At 41.3% G+C, this 22,603-nt stretch overlaps 1 protein-coding gene across 1 annotated transcript in view; it reads right to left on the bottom strand.

The window, feature by feature from the left end:
* Positions 1-777: 777 nt before the first annotated feature.
* Positions 778-22,603, bottom strand: part of rint1 (RAD50 interactor 1) — a 33,764-nt gene continuing 11,938 nt past the window's right edge. Inside the window, exons 6-14 of the mRNA XM_071897735.2 lie at positions 22,018-22,128; positions 20,838-21,063; positions 19,291-19,428; positions 18,166-18,260; positions 12,272-12,376; positions 11,269-11,489; positions 5,876-6,056; positions 4,480-4,598; positions 778-2,346 (exon numbers count right to left, since the gene is read on the bottom strand). Of these exons, the coding sequence (XP_071753836.2) occupies positions 2,136-2,346; positions 4,480-4,598; positions 5,876-6,056; positions 11,269-11,489; positions 12,272-12,376; positions 18,166-18,260; positions 19,291-19,428; positions 20,838-21,063; positions 22,018-22,128 (1,407 nt within the window). The 3' untranslated portion in view covers positions 778-2,135. The remainder of the gene's footprint in view (positions 2,347-4,479; positions 4,599-5,875; positions 6,057-11,268; positions 11,490-12,271; positions 12,377-18,165; positions 18,261-19,290; positions 19,429-20,837; positions 21,064-22,017; positions 22,129-22,603) is intronic.

Below are 22,603 nucleotides of genomic sequence, written 5' to 3' on the forward strand. Positions count from 1 at the left end.
TTTTACTTGTACTACATGAACAACAGTTGGTCTTATTGTTTGTATTGCTGTGATAAATATGCACAGTACATGTGACCGGTGTCTACATTGCTTCACCTGTGTGATTTACCTGTTTAGCCCTGATGAAGACCTTCAAGGTCAAAACCAGTTGGTTGTTTTTAAAATTATATCTTAGATATACTACAACAATAACAGCTTTTTAACTACACCTATAGTTTTCCTTCCCTCTCTGTGCAAGAGTGCCTGAAGATTACAGCCTATGACTTTATTCTAAGTTTTGTCTTTTTTTTCTCCAAAATATCCTAATTTCACACCAATTCCCTAAGAAATCTCCTTACATTAATTTAGAAGTTATATTCAATTTAATACACTTGAACATACCAAACATATTTTACATCTGTACAGCTTGTTTTTTGCAATGATACCACAAGACTCAAAAACAATTCAAATGTATCTGTACTGCTTTAACACTATACATTTGGTTACTATTTATCCATGATGCTCATGTAATGAAACATTAAATGTGGTGACATAGCCTATTTCCGAGTTGTGTGACATTTGTTTTTGCTTAGATTTCCATAGATCCTCTACAATGGAATTCAATTCATAGACTTGGTTGCTCACTCCAAGTTTAGCATTTTTTGGCGAATCTTGGTCTATTTTTCTTACAATCCTGCATTTCTTTGTTTCTTGTTTGTCCATTTGTTTATTGTTTGCTCTATTACTGTTCTGTTTAAAGGATACTCATTAGCAATAAAAGAAAAATAATGACTGCAAATTGAATGTTTATTAAGCATCATTGTCATTCATTACAAATTAATATACTGCTATTACACGCACATATGTGACAAATGGGCATTGAACCACAATATACACTGAGATGCTTTAAGCAGCAGAATTGGGCAGAAAGACATATATGGTTGAAACTCTGTCTTCCATACATTTCCTGTCAAGTAGAGTATTGAGATTAAACTCATCAAGTGCCATTGAGCATGTTGTAGCAGGTTGCAGTTGCTTTGAGCAGAACTGTAGTAGTTCTAGCTAGTCATAGTTTAGTCTTCGTTTTGAGTCTGCTCCCATGATTTGTGTTAGTTGATTTAACACAAGACTCTTTCTCCTCAGTGTGATTAAGAATTGAGTTTCTCCAGTCTCAGTCTGGACTTGGTCTGACCAGGCCAGGAGGGTTATTCCAATAAGGATACATGACTGTAAAAGCTTCTCAAGGGTTACTAATAAGAGATTATCAGTTGCTATTTTTGCAAGACATCTGCTAGAACCATTATTCAAGTTTAGTTTTAATAAATTATTCAAAACATTGAGTTGCATAGAATTATTTCTCGGTTTTAACGCAGAAATCCGGAATCCTAAGTCCACAGTGGCAGAACAGTCACAATAGGCCCTTTTCACATTCTGTTTCTCAATGCTTCTGCATTGAGAAACCGGTGCATTACAACTTCCTGTTGCCAGGTTTGGCCTTCACTAAATCGCTCCACAACCTGCCCCAAATTTTTTATTTGTTACATTATGTGTCTAGTGCTAGTAACCATTACAATTTTGTTGTTTTTGTTGGATTGGTTTGTCAGTAAGTTGCAAAAATAAACTTGCCACAGGAAGTTATAATGCACCGGTTTAGATGTTACCATGAGAATGTGAAAAGGGCCTATACCAGCCCCCGATTGACCGACAATGAAGTCATTCCAGTGGGTGTGTCAGTTCAAATGCTGCCAACTTGCCTGAATGGAAGGATTTTAGCAACTTTTAGCGAGGGGAATCAATCAATCAAGGCCAAGAGTGAGTTAGTCTGAAACTGAAAAAAATGATGGATTTAAAAAAACACAAAAAAATATTATAAACAATAAAATTGAATCCTCAAACAAAATCAAATTTTAACAATGTCTTCATTAAATATCTTTTGAAATGTTTTAATTCCTGTAATAGGACCCCTTTAATACAAACACTGGGAGTAGAAACAATTCAAAACGTACCACTGGGCTGTATCTTTCTCTCTTCTCAGTGTCCTGACTTGGTCTCTAGATTTCATTGCAAATTTAAAGGTCTATAAGCCTTTGATTCATAGTAGGAGAAGGCATAGACACATATACACATGTTAGGCTAACTGAGAACAAGGTGGATCATCACTGTCCAGGCCAAGAGGCTCTGAGGTTGAGGAGAATCAGAACATCGCAGGGCGCCAGACAATAAACGCCCAACTCATTCAATGCCGACTCAGGTGAAGGATTCTCCTCTCCTCCTCCTCTCGTCTCCTCCTCTGACTCCCTGAGGAGATCCCTCAGCAGGAGAGCAGAGCCCACGTTAAGACACAGGATGACACAGGCCTCCTTAACACTGGGGAGGGATGGATAGGGAAAGAGACAGAGACAAAGTTATGGCCATTTAAAGTTATGATGTTGCTATAGCTCCACCTATTGGCAAAATGCCACCAAATTGTGCAGGGAACCCAGGGAAAAAGAATGTTGTTTATATGACTTACAGTTCAGAAATAATAGGCCACAACGTGAAGCTGGTTGTTATAGCAGCACCATCTGGCCAATTAGTATAATTTGTATTATCTGAGTAGTGGCTGGGACTTTGAACCTATCTGCCAAGTTTGGTTGCTGTAGCTCATATGGTTTCTGAGATGCAGATACTTTTAGGGCAGAAGAAGAAGCGGAATAATAATAATCCAAACTAAAACAATAGGGCTCCAGCACCTGCAGTGCTTGGACCCCTAAATATAGCTGCAAGCAGCAATATGGCAGCCAGGAACAGCTTAGCTGTTTAGTCATGAGGAAAAAAGACAAAATTTAAATTCCTTAGGCCTAAATAACGTCTTTAAAGTATTAGAGGAAGATTAGCATAGTAGCACTGGTGCCTACACCATAGAGTGGTCCAGTGATGAAATTTTTTTACAGGCCAACGCGGATGTTAGCTCTGCCATGGTTCAATGGCCGCAACCCCACTATCTTGTCATACATTTTGTTATATGAGATAATTTGGACAAATCAACACTGCTTTCATGAAACAAAGCATAATTGTAATCCATATTAGTAAAAAGCTAACGCTAGACTAACCTGTGAAAAAAATTAACTACAGCAGAGGTTGCGTTCCTCCAACGTCATGAACACTCAAAGGTTCAGTTTCAGGCAAGCTAGCATGCTAGCAATTTCAAAAACCTACAAGTGCAAAAAATCATATATCACATCACATATAAATCATTTAAAAAAGAGCGCGAGAACCACAGTTAAGAGGCTTTATGGCAAACTATTCTGTGTTATGACATGTTAACCCATTGTAGTAATTTGTTAGCAACGTACTTTATTAGAGCGCATAAAACCTTCAAAATGAACTAATGGTATGTTTAATAGTGGGGACCCCCACTATTAAACCCCCACTATTATTTTTACTATTAGTAAAAATCTAATATTTAATATAATATTTTCAATCTAATATTTAATTAAAAACTAAGTAAAATATCTGCTCTGTGTACATTTAGATAGCATAGTTGCATTTGGAGTGCTACACCCCCTTTCCAACCCAAGTGGTATATTCATACCCAAGCTAAAAATAGTCTACACTACCTAGTTGCATACACCACAGAAGATGGGATGATGTGATCATGAATGGAGTGACAGCAGCATAACTGTTTTGAACAATGAAATGCCAGCTACCATTGCACAATTTATGGGCAAAGAAAAGGAGAAAAGGAAAAAACAGTACAGGTAGAAGACCTGAAGACCTTGACTGTGTGACAGAGGTGAAAGGCAAAAAGTTATGTGACCTAGCATTTAGCTAGCTAGCTAAAACTGTTGTTTTTTTTAAGAGATTGGGTTGGCTAATGTTCCATTTTGTGTTCTGTGTGCCGAAGGCAAGCTATCTAGCAAAGCTAAAGTGAGATGTTTTCAACAGATTATTGAAGATGATACTGTTAGCAGTGTCAGCACAGCAGAGCAACAGGTAGGATGCCAAAGCAAAAGGATAATGTTAGAGAAAAAAAGAACTATGATATTCAAAATGAATTAATAATGTTTTCATGTAACTGGCTTATTTGTCATTTTGTCGCATCTCACATGAAGGAAGTGTCGGCAGCAGTTACAGCTGCTAAGGAGGTTTTTTTGATGAACGTATAGTTTAATTTTTCAGTGTTATCGCAAATATTTGCATGTATGTTTTTTTGTCTCAAACTAAATCTTGTTAGTCTTTAATGGGGTTAAGTTATTGCAAACCGACAAAGAAAACATGCCTATTTATTAGGCATTTTCAAAAGCTAGGTGTCCCCAAACTTTTGACGGGCAGTGTATATACTGTATATACCAAGCATTAGGGGTAAAAATTGTTTTTTATGTGGTAAACAAAGGCCAAATTCAATGTATAGCAAAATCACAAAATGACCTCCTAAATTCCAAGTCCTACCCTATACTAACCTTACCTCATACCCTAACCTAAACAAGAAAACACACAGACACACACACACACTCTTACTGCTTAAAGAAGTTCTCAGGTCTTTTGCAGTAGTGTCCAAACAGAGGAAACAGGTTCCTGGTCATGTCAAACTGGAGCTGAGCTGCCCCACCCTCGTTGAAATGATTAGACATGATCACCTGACAGACAAACATATGGATAAACTGACATGTGTAGATACACATTCTAATAAAACAGTTGTATAGTGGGGTATATCATATATTGACTTGCCTATAGCAAATGTATTGTCCCTCTTCATTATGTCAAAGACATAAGTCTTAATTTATTGTGATACGTCACAGATTTTTTTAATAGAGAAAAGACTGTTTCTTACGTTGCCTTGCTGTTTTTAATTTCAGAGAGAATTGATTATTTAATTTCTGAACAGTCTGATTATTGTACTCATTTCTATTTGTTAATAAACAGTGACACCTCACATATATTTATCTAACGTTGTATTATGAATTTTATAACCTACATGATTAGAAACAGTTGAATTTATTGGACAGAATTACCTTTTTCCATCACACAGACACTAGCATGTAATAACTGTTGAATTAAGATATATATATATATATATATATATATATATATATATATATATATATATATATATATATATTTCCACATGATTAGGCAGCAATGCCATGCAGCCATAACAACAATCTGTTAAAAACAGTGCTATATTGGAATTTTATTCTTTATGCTTACTGTGCACTTTTACATGATGTGTTGTTGTTAGGAGAAAGTCTAGGTAATATGCGTCTTTTAAAGCTACACTAAGCGATTTTTTCTGACCACTAGAGGGTGATAGAAACCTCAACACATTTTGTAAACACACACAGCAAAGCTACTGGTCTACGGCAGCCCTTAAGGACAAACCGTGCATAAAGGCTAATGTCTAAAATAAACGTACCTATGGAGAAATATCGCCGGTTACCAGTCTCGATTTGCCAGATTTTTCTCCCACTGAAGGTTACATGTGCCACAATGACAAGTGAAGAGGTAGGTAGCAGGTTTACTAGTTGAAAACGTTTACTCGCTCGGTTTATCGATCCGCCATTACTCAGGCCGAATTTGACAACAAGCTTTAGGAAAGAGGTGAAAACAAAAACACAGCTGGCCCGCGTGTGGCTGTTTGTTTATATTATTACGTCTCATGGAAATCTCCACGTAGAACACGTTATATATATTATAGTTTCAGGATTGGTTACAGGGTCTGAAATCGCTTGCGGGTTTAAATCGTGATCTGATCAGTGATCAGCGGATCACACTGTCTCAAAATCGGAATCGACCCCAAATAACCTAATCAATGCATCCCTACTTTGGAGTTTAGGTTTTTACGATACATGCTCTGTGTTAAATCAACATGAAACAGAAATGGAAAGGAAATTTCCAGTAGTTGTCAATCTCTTACATCCTGGTAGAGGAAGTTGTCCAATCTCTCGGCCAGGCCCTGCCAGGCCAACTGGAACAGTGGAAGACTCAAGACCTGATTAAGGTTCAACAATCTGTCCCTCACACAAAGCATCATGGGGCACGCTGAACTGGACAGGGACATGGTGGACTGGTCATACTGGGATGGTAGGGACAACCACCTGATAGAGAAACACAGAGCGAGGGAGAGGGAGAGATGGACTAAATCAGTGCTAACCTGTATACTGTTTGTTAACAGGTTGGCCGGAGCCTATTGAGTCAAAGCAGTAGAAACAAGCACAGATCCTGTACAGACCCACGGTGTGTGTTCAAGTCTATGCACTGAAGCACTGCGACACGGTTAAATGACCTAATTCCACTAACGTTACTTAAATACCACAAGATGACGTCACCTACCGCTAACGTTTGTAGGGCAGCAAAGACGAGTTACTGTCTGCAAATTCCCGTTACTAACTATGGAATGTTAAGTTTCACTTTTGTTATCACACCGGAAGACTCTGTGGATTGAGTTCAATGCTGCTGGTCTGCTGTCTGTACATCTCCAAATTATAGACATGATGTGATGTGCACATCAGGTGCATTAAAGATCGATTTAGATCCATTTCTACACACTGACCAACTTTTGATTTTGTGCCTCTGTATGGGAAACTGCATCTGCATCTCACAGTCAAAAACGCCCTCTAGAGGCCATCTGACGAAGTGCCTCATCTCACTAAGCGTTACCTGACTGACTGACTGACTGACTGACTGACCTGAATTTGGCTTGTGATGCCCTTGGCTGCGCCATGGGCAGAGATGCATACATTTAGTTGGTTATGGGCAGAGGAAATATATCACTCTCCCAAGAAAACAATACTGGAGACCACGCTGCCATGGCTGAGTTTCTCTCCATGTAGACTAAATTTGTATAGCACCTTTCATACAAAATTGTAGCCCAAAGTGCTTCATATAATCAAGAAAAAAAAACAGGAAATTAAATAGACGTAAAGAAGTTAAACATAAATACTTAACATTCAAGCAGTAAAATTGTTGATGCAAAATAAAAAAAATTAAACAGGTTATTAAAAGTAAGAATGAGAAATTTACATAAAATCCTATGTACACAGAATAACCTTAATTAACAGCCACATAAGAAAGATATGTCTAACTTTTTCTTGCAAATACCAACAGAGCTCGCCATTCTGGGATCTTGTGGGAGGGTATTCCATAGTTTATAGGTGTAAAAATAGAAGGCAGCTTCACCAGTGATCTGTAAAACCTTTGGAACATCTAATAAAAAAGCAGTGGAGGACCTAGGTGTTCTGGCAGGGACATAAAATAATAAACAATCTTTGATGTATGAAGGTGCTAGACCATTTAGTGCTTTACAGACAATTAAAAGGACTATAAAATCGATTCTAAAAGACACAAGTAGCCAGTGTTGTGTAGCCAGTACTGGCATAATGTGGACTCTTCTGTTACTTTTTATTGAAATTCTTTCTGCAGTATTCTGAATTATTTATAATTTATCTATGTATTTTTTTGGTAGCCCAGTAAAAAGAGTTACAGTGGTCCAGTCGGCTTGTGATAAAAGTGTGTACAAGCAGTTCTGCCTCTTTCTGAGTTAGAAAAGGTCTCAAGCTAGCTATATTTCTGACTTGAAAAAGTCTTAGTGACCTTGTTAAAATGAGAGTAAAAACATCCCTTACTTCAGTTTTTCTGTTTTGCCAGGAAGCCTAACTTTGACTGCAGTGTGTTTGTTTTGGCTTTGGGTCCTACAAGGAGTATCTAATTTAACTTTTTTCATTTAATTTTACAAGGTTTTTGCTCATCCAGATATTGATGTCAGAAACACAGGCAGTCAGTGCACTCAGAGCATTTGAGTCATCTGGTAAAACAGAAATATATAGCTGTGTCGTCAGCGTAACAGTGGACATTGTGATGACTTATAATTTTACCTGGCGGGAGTATTTATATAGAAAAAAGAATAGGGCCAGTAATACTTTCTTGAGCAATGTCATAGTCAATATCAATTGTATGTGACATACAATCACCCAGGCTACCAAAGAACGGTCTCCCTGTGAAATAGGAGTGGAACCAATCAAGGACACTGTCAGAGAGACCAACACATTTCTCAAGTCTATTATGTCCCAGAAATGAGTTTCTGGGACATTATAAATTCACCCCGCCCGCCGTCTCGTCCGCCGTCTCGTTCCCCGCAGATCCTTCATGTGAATGCGATAACTTGAACAGTTTTTATAAGAATCTTTTCAAATTTGGTATGGACATTGATGACCCCTAGAGGAAGAACTCTATTTATTGACTATTATTAATTAAAGGATAACACTGGTGTTTTTTAATGCATGTCTTACCGTCAACAAATCCTATGAAAATAACAAAATCAGCAATGATTTTGTTTTGCCAACAAGTCTCGTCCATGTAGCCGATGCCCAATAAAGCAATGTCCCAGTAGCCATAGAACTCCATTGTATTAAAAACATTAAAAATACGTCAGAGAGCCATGCCGTTGCTCTGGGCAGCATATTTCATCATCGCAATGCACCGGGCCAGCCGACTTTTTCCTCAAACAACTTAATAAGCAGACCGTAAACACGTTTGCGATCTCAGGAAAGTAGTTCCATAGCACTGAAAATAATCCCCGGTGTAATGAAGAATTTGTTCCCATTTGAATTTGATTTGGTAATAACTACAATACCCTGACTTTTCGTGGTAACAGTTAATTAATTTTTAAAATGGAAACTACGTCTTTGTGAGCTGTATTTAAAGGTTTTTAGCTTACAAATGGAGCCAATGACTTCCGGGTTGAAGGCTAAAAAGGGTATGTGGGAAGTCGGAAAGTAATGGAGTACAGCAAACACATTGTTGATTTTGTTATTTTCGTAGGATTTGTTGACGGTACAATGCATTAAAAAACATATCTCACCAATGGTGCATTACATTGTATTGAAATTTGTCAAGAGACTTGTGCAGGCAATTATGGAGATTTGTGTGAAGTTTGCACTTTCTGTGATTATTATTAATAAATTGATTAATTAATTTTTGTACTGGCACTTTTTTTTATTATTATTGTTTTTCTATTTGGGCTCAATTTCCCATGAGATGGTAAATGCTAGAGCCATGAAACTTTGCACCATGGTCTAGTATGGCTTCAATTAGACCCACAAGAAATATGACCCCCATCGGCCTGATGGTGGCACTATAATTAAAGGTCAAAAATAAAAAGTTTAAAGTGCTGTATCTCCCACACTGTTTGTCCAATTTACACATGTCGACCTAACCGTACTCAACAAATTTGCCATAAGGACCCTCAAGGTTTGCCTGGAACATTTTTGAGATATTTTGAATTCTTTGAAAAACACATTTTTAACATCTCCTCCTACACAGTTGACCGATTACCACCAAAATCGGTCAGTAGCATCTATGGTCCAAGCTCTTTAAATTTTGTTTATAGATTGTTGATATCTACTGTAGTTTTGAAGATATTAACTCTTAAAGTTGTGAAGGAGGTGTGGCCTCCTTCACAACTTTAGCCATTTAATTATTGACCAATAGGGGGCGCCACAAAGGCCAGAAAACTGTATCTCCTAATCCAATTGGTGAAATTACACGAAATTCGGTACACATGCTCTAAGACCATGTCCTAGTCAAAATCTGAAGTTTGGTCATCATTAGTGAAAGTGGGCATGGCCTATGACTTTTTGGCTTATAACCAAGCGGCCAAAACCACGGGGGAATTTTGAAGCCAATAAGGAAGTGGCTGAAAGCTGCAATTCCTCTAATATCCATTAGGGTCGGCTCCAAAAAGACTCTAAATCCCGCCCAACTCCATTCAAGTTAATGGGACCACAGCTCAACTTCTCACTCAAAATATAAAGTCAGTAAATTTTTTCGACAAGAGATTATGGTCTCAGTAGCTAATTTCACTTCTTCTAATGTGTCTGTATGACGATTTTCAAAATAAGTGCGTCATTAACAGGATATAACGGTTATAAAATGGGGTAGTTTTCCGAGTGATTGACAGGTCGCCTGTCCAGTGATCGCGCAGGTCACCGTTCACGGACCAATAGCAAGTGGCGCTGCGGTAAACCGCTGGCTGCTCCGGCTCCAAAAAATGTCAACATGTCGGCGCTCGTGAACCCCAACTTTTGGCTTCAAAATGGCCCTTCAGAAACCTATGGGTGACGTGGTAATCATGTTCCAACCCTTATGTGGAACATGCACACCAATTTCCATACAGATCTGACCAGATTTTGCCCAACAGCAGCATTTTGAGTGTACAGCTAAACACAGTAAAGCCAATACGAAGTTGGATATGGACACCTTTTAACTTGCCATTACATTCTTCAGTATCAGAACTTGATAGCCTTGGGGCCTGAAAGCTCAACAGCCTAATATGACAAAACTGACAGTAATCTTAATGCAAACTTCCACGTTTCAGCTCTGGCTGCTGTACTGGCATGAACCCAGCCATCGCCGCTAGCGGCTATATTTAATTAGTTACATTTATTATTGAGTGTTGAAAAAATAGTTAAGGTACATACCCTTTATTATTGGGGAGACAATCCCTAGAGGATTATATCTATACATTTTGGAGTGTTTAGGAGTAATAATAATAAAATTAACTTTAGATTAGCCCAAGAAGGAAAAATGTTATTATTTGGTGAAATAAAAATAGTTGGGACATACAACCAATATAATTGGGAAGATTAACCCTGGAGTCTCATTGTGTGATTATTGAAAGGCTTTTTATTACCTTTGACTTAATGAGGCCTTCAAGGATAGGCCTTCAGACCTAAAAGTATGAGGACAGCCACACTATTTGCATTAACATTATTTGCTTTTTTTTAGCGCCGAACCTGCAATAACTCAAGTTTCCATTCACTGCCCTTGGTCTAAGTGTGGAAAAAAGGGCTATTATTGAATGTTCCATTTGATTGTCAGAGGTGTTACAATGTGGTGTCAAATGATTGATTGGTTGATTGAATGAATGAATTAATAGCCTGATTAAAACTTGTTTCATGTTTCATATTCTGGAACTTTCATTCATGAGCTTTTAGCTTGTCTTTGTAGTTTTTGTTAGAGCTGTACTTTTGTCACACACACTCCCATTTGACACACAGATATACTGTATTTGCTGAGTGACAAGTCACATCTTTTTGATTTTGTTTTTATTTTAGCCAACTAAATGTTGGAATTAAATATATTATAATTCCGCCACAAATTTCCAAATGCAGTGTAAACAATATAATATCAATAAACATTAAAACAAATATGACGGGTAAAAATAGACCAATGTTTTGTAATCTCATTTGTCAAAATGACTACTCATGATTAATTCCATCAGAATTCAACAGGACAGAGTTGGTGTCCGACCTGTCTTGGCAGTAGGGCTTGGCCTTTTCTCTGATTTCTCTCATGACGGCATCCAGCAGTCTTCCCATCATGTCTCCTCTTAGTCGGTCCAACAAAGCCAGCAGACCTTCAAACAGCGAACCCTCCAGAGAGGCTAGGCGACCCACCTCCATCACCCCCAGACCTCCCAGCACCTCCTCCTCACCCAGTGACACCGCCGCCTGCTGCAGCTGCAGGAAAAACTGGAAGGAAAACAGAACGAATAGAGGCTGTAAGAAACACTTAAGTGTCAGTGTGGAGGGGAAACCATAATCTTGCCTCCCTTGTGGTTGACCTCCAAGCTCGGTGCAGCCTGTTCTCATATCTAGTTTGTAGTTATACTTACGAAATGTAATTTCATATGATATTGTATGAATCATGTACTGCCAGACAGTCTATTTTTGTACATCTTATAGCTTTCTTCCTTTTCTTCCTTCTCTTTCTTTCTTTGTTTATTCTAACAAAACCTGCCTTCCCTTGAACAAAAATTAACAACATTTTGCACAGTAGTCCGGTCCGGTTAAAACAGTGCACTGTGTATTTGCCAATAGGCCAATCTTCCTGATGGTGGCAATATATCAACTGTCCAAAGTTTAAAACTTCAAAATTTCATTGAAGATAATGTGGAATAATTTGCATGATATGATAAAAACCTAAGGCTCTTGAAAGGCTGAACAGTATATCTAAACAAATAACTAATCTCTTCTCTATCAATTCAGCATTCAAAGTAAAAAATAAATAATAAAAACTAACAGTTATGTCACAGAATGTCTCAGGTGTGATTCTGTGAACTGTAGCAATAAAATGTTCTGTCATGTTTGTAATAGACAGTTTTCTGAATCTGAATGAAAAATGGCCACCATGGCTGATTGCTACCAATTTTGCGATGGCTAATTAATTATGACAATGACATCAAACTGTATATGTATACCAATTTTGGTGGTTTTGCACACATTTGAATGATTACTGTCATGTGGAAACACACCACATTGTCTCCCCAGTCTCCCAGTACAGTGGAAATATAGTTGGCAGCATTAAGGATAGCACAGTAGCGGGCACCCAGCGGGCAGCGAGACTCCTCCTTCATCACCTGGAAAGAAAGAGAGAATATCAACCACCTATCTTTCTCACAGCATTTATGTCTTGCCCTTTCTTTCTTCATCTGCCTTGTTTTCCACTCACTCGTTCTCTTTGCGTCACTTTCTCACTTTACTTATTGTACCTAGGCCTACATTTTTTGTTTTGATTTCACACTGGCTTTGGCAATGTAAACGTATACGTTTCTCATGCCAATAAAGCCTTTGAATTGAATTGAATTGAGGGAAGAGAGACACAGAGACAGATAGATAGATAGATAGATAGACAGATAGAGAGAGAGAGAGAGAGAGAGGTAGTAGAACTAGTGTAGGCGCTGGATTGAACAGTCTTCGATTGGTAATGCCTGGAGCGAGTAGGCGCAGGCTTGTGGCGTCAGAGTGATGTCGACGGTGTTGTGTTGTTGAGAAATAAACAGAGCCGGTTTTCTGACGCTCCAAGAGTACAAGTTCCTGAGTTTTTGTATGCATAAGAGTATATTTGAAACCCACACACCTCGGACGCTACATTGGTGGCAGCAAGTATTTGGAGTGTGTCTTTGCTTTTGGATTAATTTTCTCTTTGGACAATTACTGAACTTTCTAGTCGGCTCCGCTGGCTAACTGTGCTTGTGTGTTTGCGTTGGAGCGTCATGTTTGGAGGGCTGAAGTGTGACAGTATGAACGGCGACATGGAAGACGATTATTACAAATGTACTGCTTCGTGGACTGGTTCTGTGAGTGATGTTAGAGTGGCGCTCCCGCCGGCATTTCGTGGCGACGGCCAGAAGCCGTTTGCTACGTGGCTTAAACAGTTTGAAGCCACAGTGCGCGCTCAGACGAGAGGGGTGAGAGGCGCGAGCTACGCAGCTACTTTAGTGAACACTCTCCCTGCCAGATTGACGGGGCAGCTTTCCTGCTGTGGGACAGCTTTCCTGCAGATGTACAATCCGATTACGAACGTATGAAGGAGAAATTAAAGGAGGCGTTTGGACAGAAACAATTCCTCCTATATTTCCAGACGTGCGTGACTGCGCCATTTGAAAGAGAGTTTGGAGGTTTACGTGGCCGACGTTTCCAGGCTCGTGGCTGAAGCGTTTCCTGATTATGACCATGCTGCTATGAATGGGGAGATATTCAGGCGTTTTCTTGCTGGCCTGGACCCTGCTCTCCAAGCTAAGTGCCACGAACAGGGGGCAACTGATATGGAGGAGGCGTTGATAATAGCAGGCCGTTGTGAGCGTGCTGGGCACGCTATGAGGGCGAGCACGCCTGGTTCACCCTACTCGCCCCCACATCCTGCTGTTGTGGCCACTCTCGATTCGCCACCGGCTACTGTTGTGGACTGTAATACTAATGCAACAGAGAAGCTCATCCATGTTGTGCCCAATGCCTCACTTTAAAGATGGACAACTTACAGACTGAAGTGAGGGACTTGAGAGTGAGGGACTTGAGAGCACGTAGCCAAGTGTCACTGAGAATAGCAGATGGAGCTCCCCCTTTCCCGGGGATCGTCAGCATGACCCAGGGGTGTGCAGAGAGCAACGGCGTGCCTGTCGCTGTGACTGTGGCAAGTTTGGCTGCAGGTCTACCGCCGGGGATTTCCAGATGGACAACCGCATGAGGGGCCATTCTCCATAGCGCAGACCACAGGGAGGATACAGCACTAGGGACTGGTCTCCACGAGAGCGAGGGACCCGAGACACCGCTTTTGACTCTCGCCACGCCGACCAGACAGTGAGAGCCCATGGGGGCCACACGTTGCAGAGGAGTGCCAGCCAAGGCGTGGAGTGAGGTTTTTATCTCCCTCCCAATGATTACCATCTCCATCCCCACACGGACAGGAGCGGGGAAACTTCCGGTAGTTGGCATCGAGACCCGTTTCACCCCAGGGTCAACATGGCAGCTCGGCAGTAGTAGCCCCTGATCCTTCAATGGACTCATGTTCGGTGGGTGAGTCCAAGCCTACAGCCTATGTTAAAGGACTGGTAGAGGGTGTTGATGTGACTGTACTAATTGATTCTGGTTACAATGTTTCACTGATTTCTGAGGAGTTCAGAATGTCCATTCCAGCTTTACGTAAACATGTGTTAAATGCGCAGTACACCTTTGCACGTGCAGTAAATGGTCAATTATTGGACACTTTAGGTACAGTGACCCTTCCCATGCGGTTGGGTGGCGAGTATTGGGAGCAGGTTGTTTAGGTAGTGCGGGGGGCAACACAGACTATTCTGCTGGGTTTTGATTTCATGCTACAGAATCACACTATTATGGACGTTGGTTGTGGACTACTCCACCTTGGAGACATTGACATTCCTCTCATGCAGGCCACAGACTGTATACCAGAATGTTGTAACATCTCTGTGTCTGTTGATGCTACTATTCCGCCTTTTAGCGAAATGATTGTTCCCGTTCAGGTAGGGCCCCCCCCCCGCACTGCTGGACCACCCATCGACTCTTATCTGGGCTATTTAGAGCCTGAGGTGCGTAATAACATGGGCCTGGTGGCCGCATGTACAGTGGCGCCGGTGAAGAATGGGCGTGGCTGCTCAACCCGACTGACCATGAACTAAAACTGCACCCCGGCTCCCACCTGGGGGTATTTTACCATGTTAATGAATGCGACTTACTCACCCCTGCAGAGGTTTTTGATTCTCAACAGGTGGCTGCTTCTCTGCCGGATGTATCTGACTGCCCATTGTCTGCTGAACAGGGACAACAACTGCAGGCCTTGCTGGGAAAACATCAGGGGGTGTTCCGCTCCGGGGAGGGTGGGGCAGGAAACCCCAGTCTGATCACAACACCGCATCCAGACAGGTGACCATCCCCCGATAAAGCGATGGGCCTACCGTACTTTCCCCGAAAAGCAGAGGGAAATAAACAGACAAGTGCAGTGCCTTTTGAAGGAAGGCATCATTGAGGAGAGCTGTAGCCCTTGGTCCTCTCCCGTGGTGCTCGTCAGGAAAAAGAATAATACATGGAGATTCTGTGTGGACTACAGGGGTCTCAACTCTGTGACAATAAAGGACTCTCATCTGCTGCCGCGAGTGGATGACACGCTGGATGCCTTGTCGGGGACCACCTGGTTCAGCACCTTGGACTTTTCTGATGGCTACTGGCAGGTGGAAGTGCCGCAGGAGGACCGTGAAAAGACCGCTTTCACCACCAGCCAGGGCCTGTATCAATTCAAATCCATGCCTATGGGCCTCACCAACGCACCGGTGACCTTCCAGTCATGGAGCTGGTGTTAAGGGGGCTGCCATGGCACGTCTGCATGGTGTATCTTGATGATATGCTGATCTACAGCGGATCGTTCAAGGCCCACCTCTCTGACCTGGGGGAGGTCTTCGCCCGGATTGGAGCAGCTGGGCTGCGATTAAACGGCAAGAAGGGCCACCTGGCTCGCGATCACGTGGTCTTCCTTGGTCACGTCATCTCTGCTGTGGGGCTTTGCCCAGACCCCCGAAACACAGAGAAGGTTAAAACCTGGCCCGTCCCACGGTCTAGGGCTCTGCTCTTATTACAGGAGATTCATGAGCCACCCAGACTTCACCCAACGTTTCACGCTGTACACAGACGCATCACAAATCGCTGTGGGGGCAGTGTTGGCACAAGAAGTGGACGGCCTGGAGAAGGTGGTGGCCTACGCTAGTCACTACCTCACGGCGGCCAAACGACAATGGTCTACATACGACAGGGAGTTGTGGGCAATAGTGTGGGCAGTTTGTAGTTTTAGGCATTACTTGGGTCTTCGCCCGTCATGGATCACCGGCCGTTGTTGGGCCTACGGGGGCTCCCTATTGACAATGACAGAACGGGCCGTCGTAGCCGTTGGGCCCTGGAGCTGAACCCATATGATTGGGTGATCGTGCACAAGAGTGGGGCTCAGCACACAAATGCGGATGCTCATTCACGCAGGCCTGACCCCTATGCAGTGCAAATGGACTGTGACGCCCCCGGTGCCACCCACACTCTCGTGAACACAGGTACCCAAACAGATATGGACAATGAACCCAGTACTGTGTGCGCGGTTGACACTCCTACCACAACACCTGCTGTGGACCTCAGCTCTAGCCCCCAGTCTCCTCCTGATCTCCAGGGTCCTACGGACCAGGCCTTAATGTACACCCTGTCACACAATGGCTCCAATGTCAGGGAGCTCCAGCAGAAGGACGCAGACACTGGGCAATTTTTGTCCTGGCTGGAAAATGATCAGAGACCTCCTAGGTGGAGGTTGAAGGGTGCTAGTCGGGGTCTGAGGAGATTGTGGCAAGAGTTTCCCCATTTAACTTTCATTGATGGACTGTTATGCAGAAAAATAGTGGAGCTGCTACCTTTCTCAGTGTGGCTTTAATCGTCAAATCCAATAAGTAAGCAACCATATTAATGTTTGATGTCAAAATAATAATGAAAAATGCCATAAACTGTGCCATTTTTAACTATAAATGCTGCATGTATTACACTGTGCAGAATACATACAGAACAGAGACTTAAGTGGACATCAAACATTAATATGGGTGCTGACTTATTGAATTTGAGGATTAAACACAAAGTAATTGGTTAAAACAGTATTTTCAAATCTTGCGCTTTTATTTTGAAGGCTAAACGGCCAAACCGGAAGTCTTGTTTCTGCTAATTCGAGTTAGTCTTACCTATCGAGGCTGGGGTGCGTGCAAACTGACGTATTTTGAAATAACAGCTAGAGTGGCGATTTCAGCTAAATAATGGTGTAAATGTTGGTCTTTTCAAGTCACTTTGGGATCGTTTGGTTGGATGGTTATTTTCCGTTATTTTTTTCACCGTGAAGTCAAGTCAAGTCAGGTCCCCAGCAACTTCAATTGTTTTGGAGAAGGCTTCTACGCCGTTCCGCTGTGGAGCTCAGGGCCTGCTGTATGGACTAACAAACTTCACCCGAGTTTCAGCTGACATGGGGGTGAGTAGATAATGACTGAAATTTCATTTCCTATAAACTATTCCTTCAAATGAAAATTATGATTTCAATGATAATGATGATGATATAAGCTATATTTATGGTAATCAGTTCTCTGTAAATGCCAAACTGACTCTACTGTAATCCTCTCCCCCACCTCTTCCCTCTTTTCTCTTCCTCTCCTTTTCTCCCTTCCCCAGTCCACGCTCTGAAGGAACACAATGGAAATAAGCTTTTGAGCTTTATTGTGTTATCCTTGATACTTTTTTATATAGGTACTTTGAAGATGTCCTTTTTTAATGAAGCATCCTCCTGTACTTTCTTATTATCGAATAAATTCAATCAATCGGGACACCCTAGTGGCTCAACCCGTAGAGCACGTACCATTAAGGCAAAGTCCTAATCGCAGCAGCACAAATCTGGCCCGCGCCCTTTGCTGCATGTCATCCCCTCTCTGCCCTGTCTTTCCTGTCAATCTGTACTGTCCTGTCAATAAAGGCAAAAAAGTAAATAAATTCACTCAATTACCACCTGTGAGTGTCTCTCTCTTCATTATTAACTGTCTTTCTCTCCATCATTACCTGAGTGTATGTCTCCATTATTACCTGAATGTCTCTCTCCATTACCTGAGTTTCTCTCTCTCCATCATTAGCGGAGTTCTTTCTCTACATCATTACCTGTCGCTCCTTCATCACCTCAATGTCTGTCTCTCTATCGTTAATTGACTGTCTTTCTCTCCATCATTACCGAGTGTCTCTGTCTCTCCATCATTACCTGATTTTCTCTCTCTCATTATCTAAGTCTCTCTCTCTCCTTCATTGCCTGAGTTTCTCTCTTTCTCAATCATTACCTGAATTTCTCTCTTTCCCTCATTACCTGGGTGAGTCGGATGCGAAAGTCATCCACCAGTTCTCTCTGTAGTTCCAGAAATTTCAGCTGAGCCCGAGGACAGGGCAAGGACCGGTAGCGCTCTGATGGACAGAATTCAGCATGATTACAAATAACACAAAACTTAACAGGTAACACTTTCTATGAAGGCCATGTCTATAATGCAGAGGTGGGGGACTCGAGTCACATGACTTGACATGGTCTCCCGATTGAGAGTCTGCAATCTAACTCCCTGCGGCACTCCACGTGACCAAAAGTGGAGAACAGAGCTCCTGCTGTCACGAGCTGAAAGTGATTGACATTCTACATTATAAGACGGGCCTTGAAGTCCCATTGACTTATACTGAAGTACGAGAAATTTCAGCCAGTAGACGGCATCAGAGTATATCCTAGGTTGTCCTAGGACCTAGGACGTCCATATTGCTTTTAGAAGCAAAGGCCAGTTTTTGACACTTGGATGGCCTCAGTGGGGACTGGAACCCTAACCATTGCAGTTTCAGAAATTCTTAATTTCTGACTGACAAAAATGCACTTTGCAAATATACAGCGTGTTGCTGATGAGGAGCTCTGGCTATGATGACTTTTTATAGGATGGTGGAAAAATGCTCCCACAGCATAAACACACTGGCACCTAAAATGCACAGAATGAACTACAATGGGAATATAAAAGTGCATGCATTCTACATTTTTCTGAATGGATAGCAAAACTGGAATTGCGATTGTAAAACAATGAAAAGGACAAAACAGGAAGAGCAATAAGAGATGAGAGAAGGATAGAAAATGAGCAAGAGTGACTGGCAATTGAAAAAGGTACTTCAAAATGAAAAATAAAGCTTACATATTATGTACACTGCATCACACATATTCCAAAACTATAGTGGTGCACTACTTCCTTCGTTTTCAGAGTTAATTGGTTTTCATAATGAAAGTGAATTAGTTCTCAGGCAGCCTCAGAAATGGGGTTTTATATGAATTCAACTGAAAAAAAACATTCCAACTAAATATCTATTGAATTTAAGATCTAACTGAGCATTTCTCCAGTGCAATAATTCATATCCAAGGTAATACCAAAAGAACACTGATGTGCAGTATGGTTGAACTGAATAGTCCTACCAGTGATGACCAGTAGTAGAGTCATGAAAGTCTCAGCACAGTCTGGAGCCTTCAGCTCATCCACATCACTGATATCTCTGTACTGAGAGCTCCACGCGCCCTCAGCTGACAGCATGGCATCCACCTTCTCCACTGCCACTGGATACACAAAGGAACACAGGGTTGTAAATACTGGTCATTCATGCAATTGTTTTTATTGAAGGCTTTCAGGTGATGTAATGCATCCTCTAACAGCCATATTTGAGGTCCACAGCTCTTGAGCAAAAACAGCTGGTTGTACTTCTAAATGTACGTTTAGAACCCTAACCCTTTGAATAGGAGCTGATCATTTCATGACTGATATATCTAATACATTTTATGTTTAGATAATGTCAGCTTGTTACCTAGCTAACCATAGTATCTGGTCAGCTAACCATCACTGTTTTGTTGTAATCTAGGGCTGTGAATCGCTAAAAAAAACAACTATGAATTAATCGTACAACTTGCTGCGATGAATCGCTTTTTTTTTTCTTAAGACTAAAGCTAGTAATCATAGATACTTAAACACGGAATGACCAAATTAATCACTAAATCACCAAATTCATGTAGAATCAGCAAAAATGAAGTATATTTTAAATCAAATGCTACTGTTTAATGCCGTTTTAATTGAAAACAGATCGGTCATTTCCATCAAAACCATAAAAATTCACCTTGAAAGGCATATTACTTTATATCCACTGACTGAAATAATAACAAAAGCTACATGTTCATGTGCCAGCTGAAAAAAAAAAAATGCACACAGATCCTGTACAGGCCCACGGCGCCCTCTAGAGGCCTATTAATGAAATGTGAATTACCGAGTACTTGCCTGACCTGAAAATGCCTGTTCGTGCGAGTAGCCCCTCGATGCAAGCTAGAATTTGGGGTGGGGCTACATGTTGGGCGGAGCCACTTGTGTAGGTCATACACATCATACACTTTATTACCGTTCCTTGTAGTTAGTGACTCAGAGGTTTGCAGGTCTATATACAGCAACTGACAATTCCGTTAATCAATATTCATCTAAGCCAGTTTTCTCCGATAGTTATGCTGTCACCCCTTTATTGCCATCTTTGCTGGTTCATGTCTTCCACTGTTCAAGTCCTGTACTTGTGTCTGCTGAAATATTGGTCTAACTATCATTATTATATGCTCATGATCAGCTATTCCTATATTGCTATTTATGTATCACAACCATAGATCTACTTCATATATATATCATATTAAACTGTAATCACCTGATCATTGAGTGTGTCTTAGTTTAGTAAATATATTCTTTCACATAAAATAATCTCCTGTGTTCATTGTATGGGTTTAAATTCAAGCAAGCTCATTCTTTCAGGTGAGACCCGTTGATGCTGTCTGTTATTTGGTGCCCCGTTCTTTAATTCTCATTGAAGCTAACTCTAAATTGTATTGATATCAGACACCATCAAACTACTTACACTACAGTGTGTGTACCCCTGCAACAAATCACACACACACACATACACACACACACATAAACACACACACACTTGCCAACTTACTCTTCTTTTCCACAGTGAGCCACTTCTGCAGCGTGGCATCCTCCAGCAGGAGGTGCAGCAGGCCGGGCAGTGCTGCCGGGTACGACTGGCTACTCCTCAGCTCCTTCTCAAACTGCAGCACCTCCTCCACCAGATGGCAGAACAGAGCGTCATCGTACAGCAGTCTGGGAGCATCGCTAGCCACCTTCTCCTGGACTAGAGACAGCAGCCCACGACACAGCTCCAACTGCTCACACGCACAAACACACACTAATTAGTGTGCCGATCTCCATTTGGTTATAACCCTTCCATGTTGTATATCTGATGACTTATTTGTTGATTTTTCAGTAACATCGCTCTTGAACAAGTGCTCATAATACATTATAAGACATCATGAGCATGAGCAACCTACTCATACTCAGGACTCATTTTCCTAGTTTTTGCCATCATGGCAATTGATTGTGTTGAAAATTTCATCACCTGTGTTTGTGTGGTGGACCGCAGTGCTCCCGGCGACCTGGAGGTATGAACGCTCTATAGTGAAGTAAGTGATGAAATTTTCAACACAACCATTCGTCAATATAGCAAAAAACTTGGAAAATAAGGCCCAGTTTGAAAATAACCAGAATTATCCTTTAATGACATATTAAATTGAATGTAATTGTCTGATGTTTGCTGATGATTTTATTGTAAGAAAAATTAAATCTCTGCTTATAATGGGATTATAATCTTGCAATGCATCACTTACAATGCACTTCCAAGTGTTACTGATTTTCAAATTTAATGTTCTTGTCTATTATTATTGCCCTTGCTATCTGCTCCCCCTAAAAAGAAGGCCATCATTGGAAGTAAGAATTTGTTCTTAATTGACCTCCACAGTTAAAATCAAGGTTTAAATCAGCCTCTCCTGAGATCAGGAGTAAAGTAAAACACAGAATAAAGTGCTCCAGGATGTGTGTATGCATACACAGCCAGTGAGAGAAACGTGTTATACGGTTATAGTTTATTTAGTATACATAGCATCACTAATGTCACTTTGGTGCATTCCAAAGCAGAGATGAATTATTCCGTATTCTATTCATTCATATGAAAAAACAGGAACACAATATCCTGGCCCGGTTGAGATCAGAGATGGCAAATACCTGTATAGACTAAATCAGACCCAGTCCAGTACAAACCAATATAGAAAAGGGCAGCATACCCTGGCATTGATGTTGACTCCAGCTCGGTCCAGAATAGGTTGGATCTTCTCCTCCATGAAGGCCGAGCTGTTCCCCATCCACATCAAAACCTGTGTGAGGTACCACTCTGGCTGAAAAACACAGAGAGAGAGAGTGTGTGTGAAGTACCACTCTTGCTGAGAAACACACACAGTGGTAGGCAACACTGCATTAACATTAACATGGTGACTCCTTAATTTTTTAAACATCAGTTAGCCACACACTGAAGTCAGCACTGCATGAAGACAGTACAAAATGCTGTTTAAGAAGCTCATTGAATGCATTTCTGATTCTCTACAAGAGAGACACCAGAGCACTCCATCTAATGATTTCATTACTAGGCTGGCCTCGGCCGTTTTGTATAATAATTTCATTGATTTTGAAGGGACCACATACAAACAAGTCAAGGGGGTTGCCATGAGAGTAGCGTTGGTGCTCTCTACTGCCTCCTTGTATGTTGGTAGGTTTAAGAGAGACTACAGTATATAAACAATGCATCAGCCAACCCATTCATTGGTCACATTAAGATGTGGTACCGTTTCATTGACGATGTGTTGATGCTGTGGT

Source organism: Centroberyx gerrardi, chromosome 24 (assembly GCF_048128805.1).
Source record: "Centroberyx gerrardi isolate f3 chromosome 24, fCenGer3.hap1.cur.20231027, whole genome shotgun sequence".
Lineage (NCBI taxonomy): Eukaryota > Metazoa > Chordata > Actinopteri > Beryciformes > Berycidae > Centroberyx > Centroberyx gerrardi.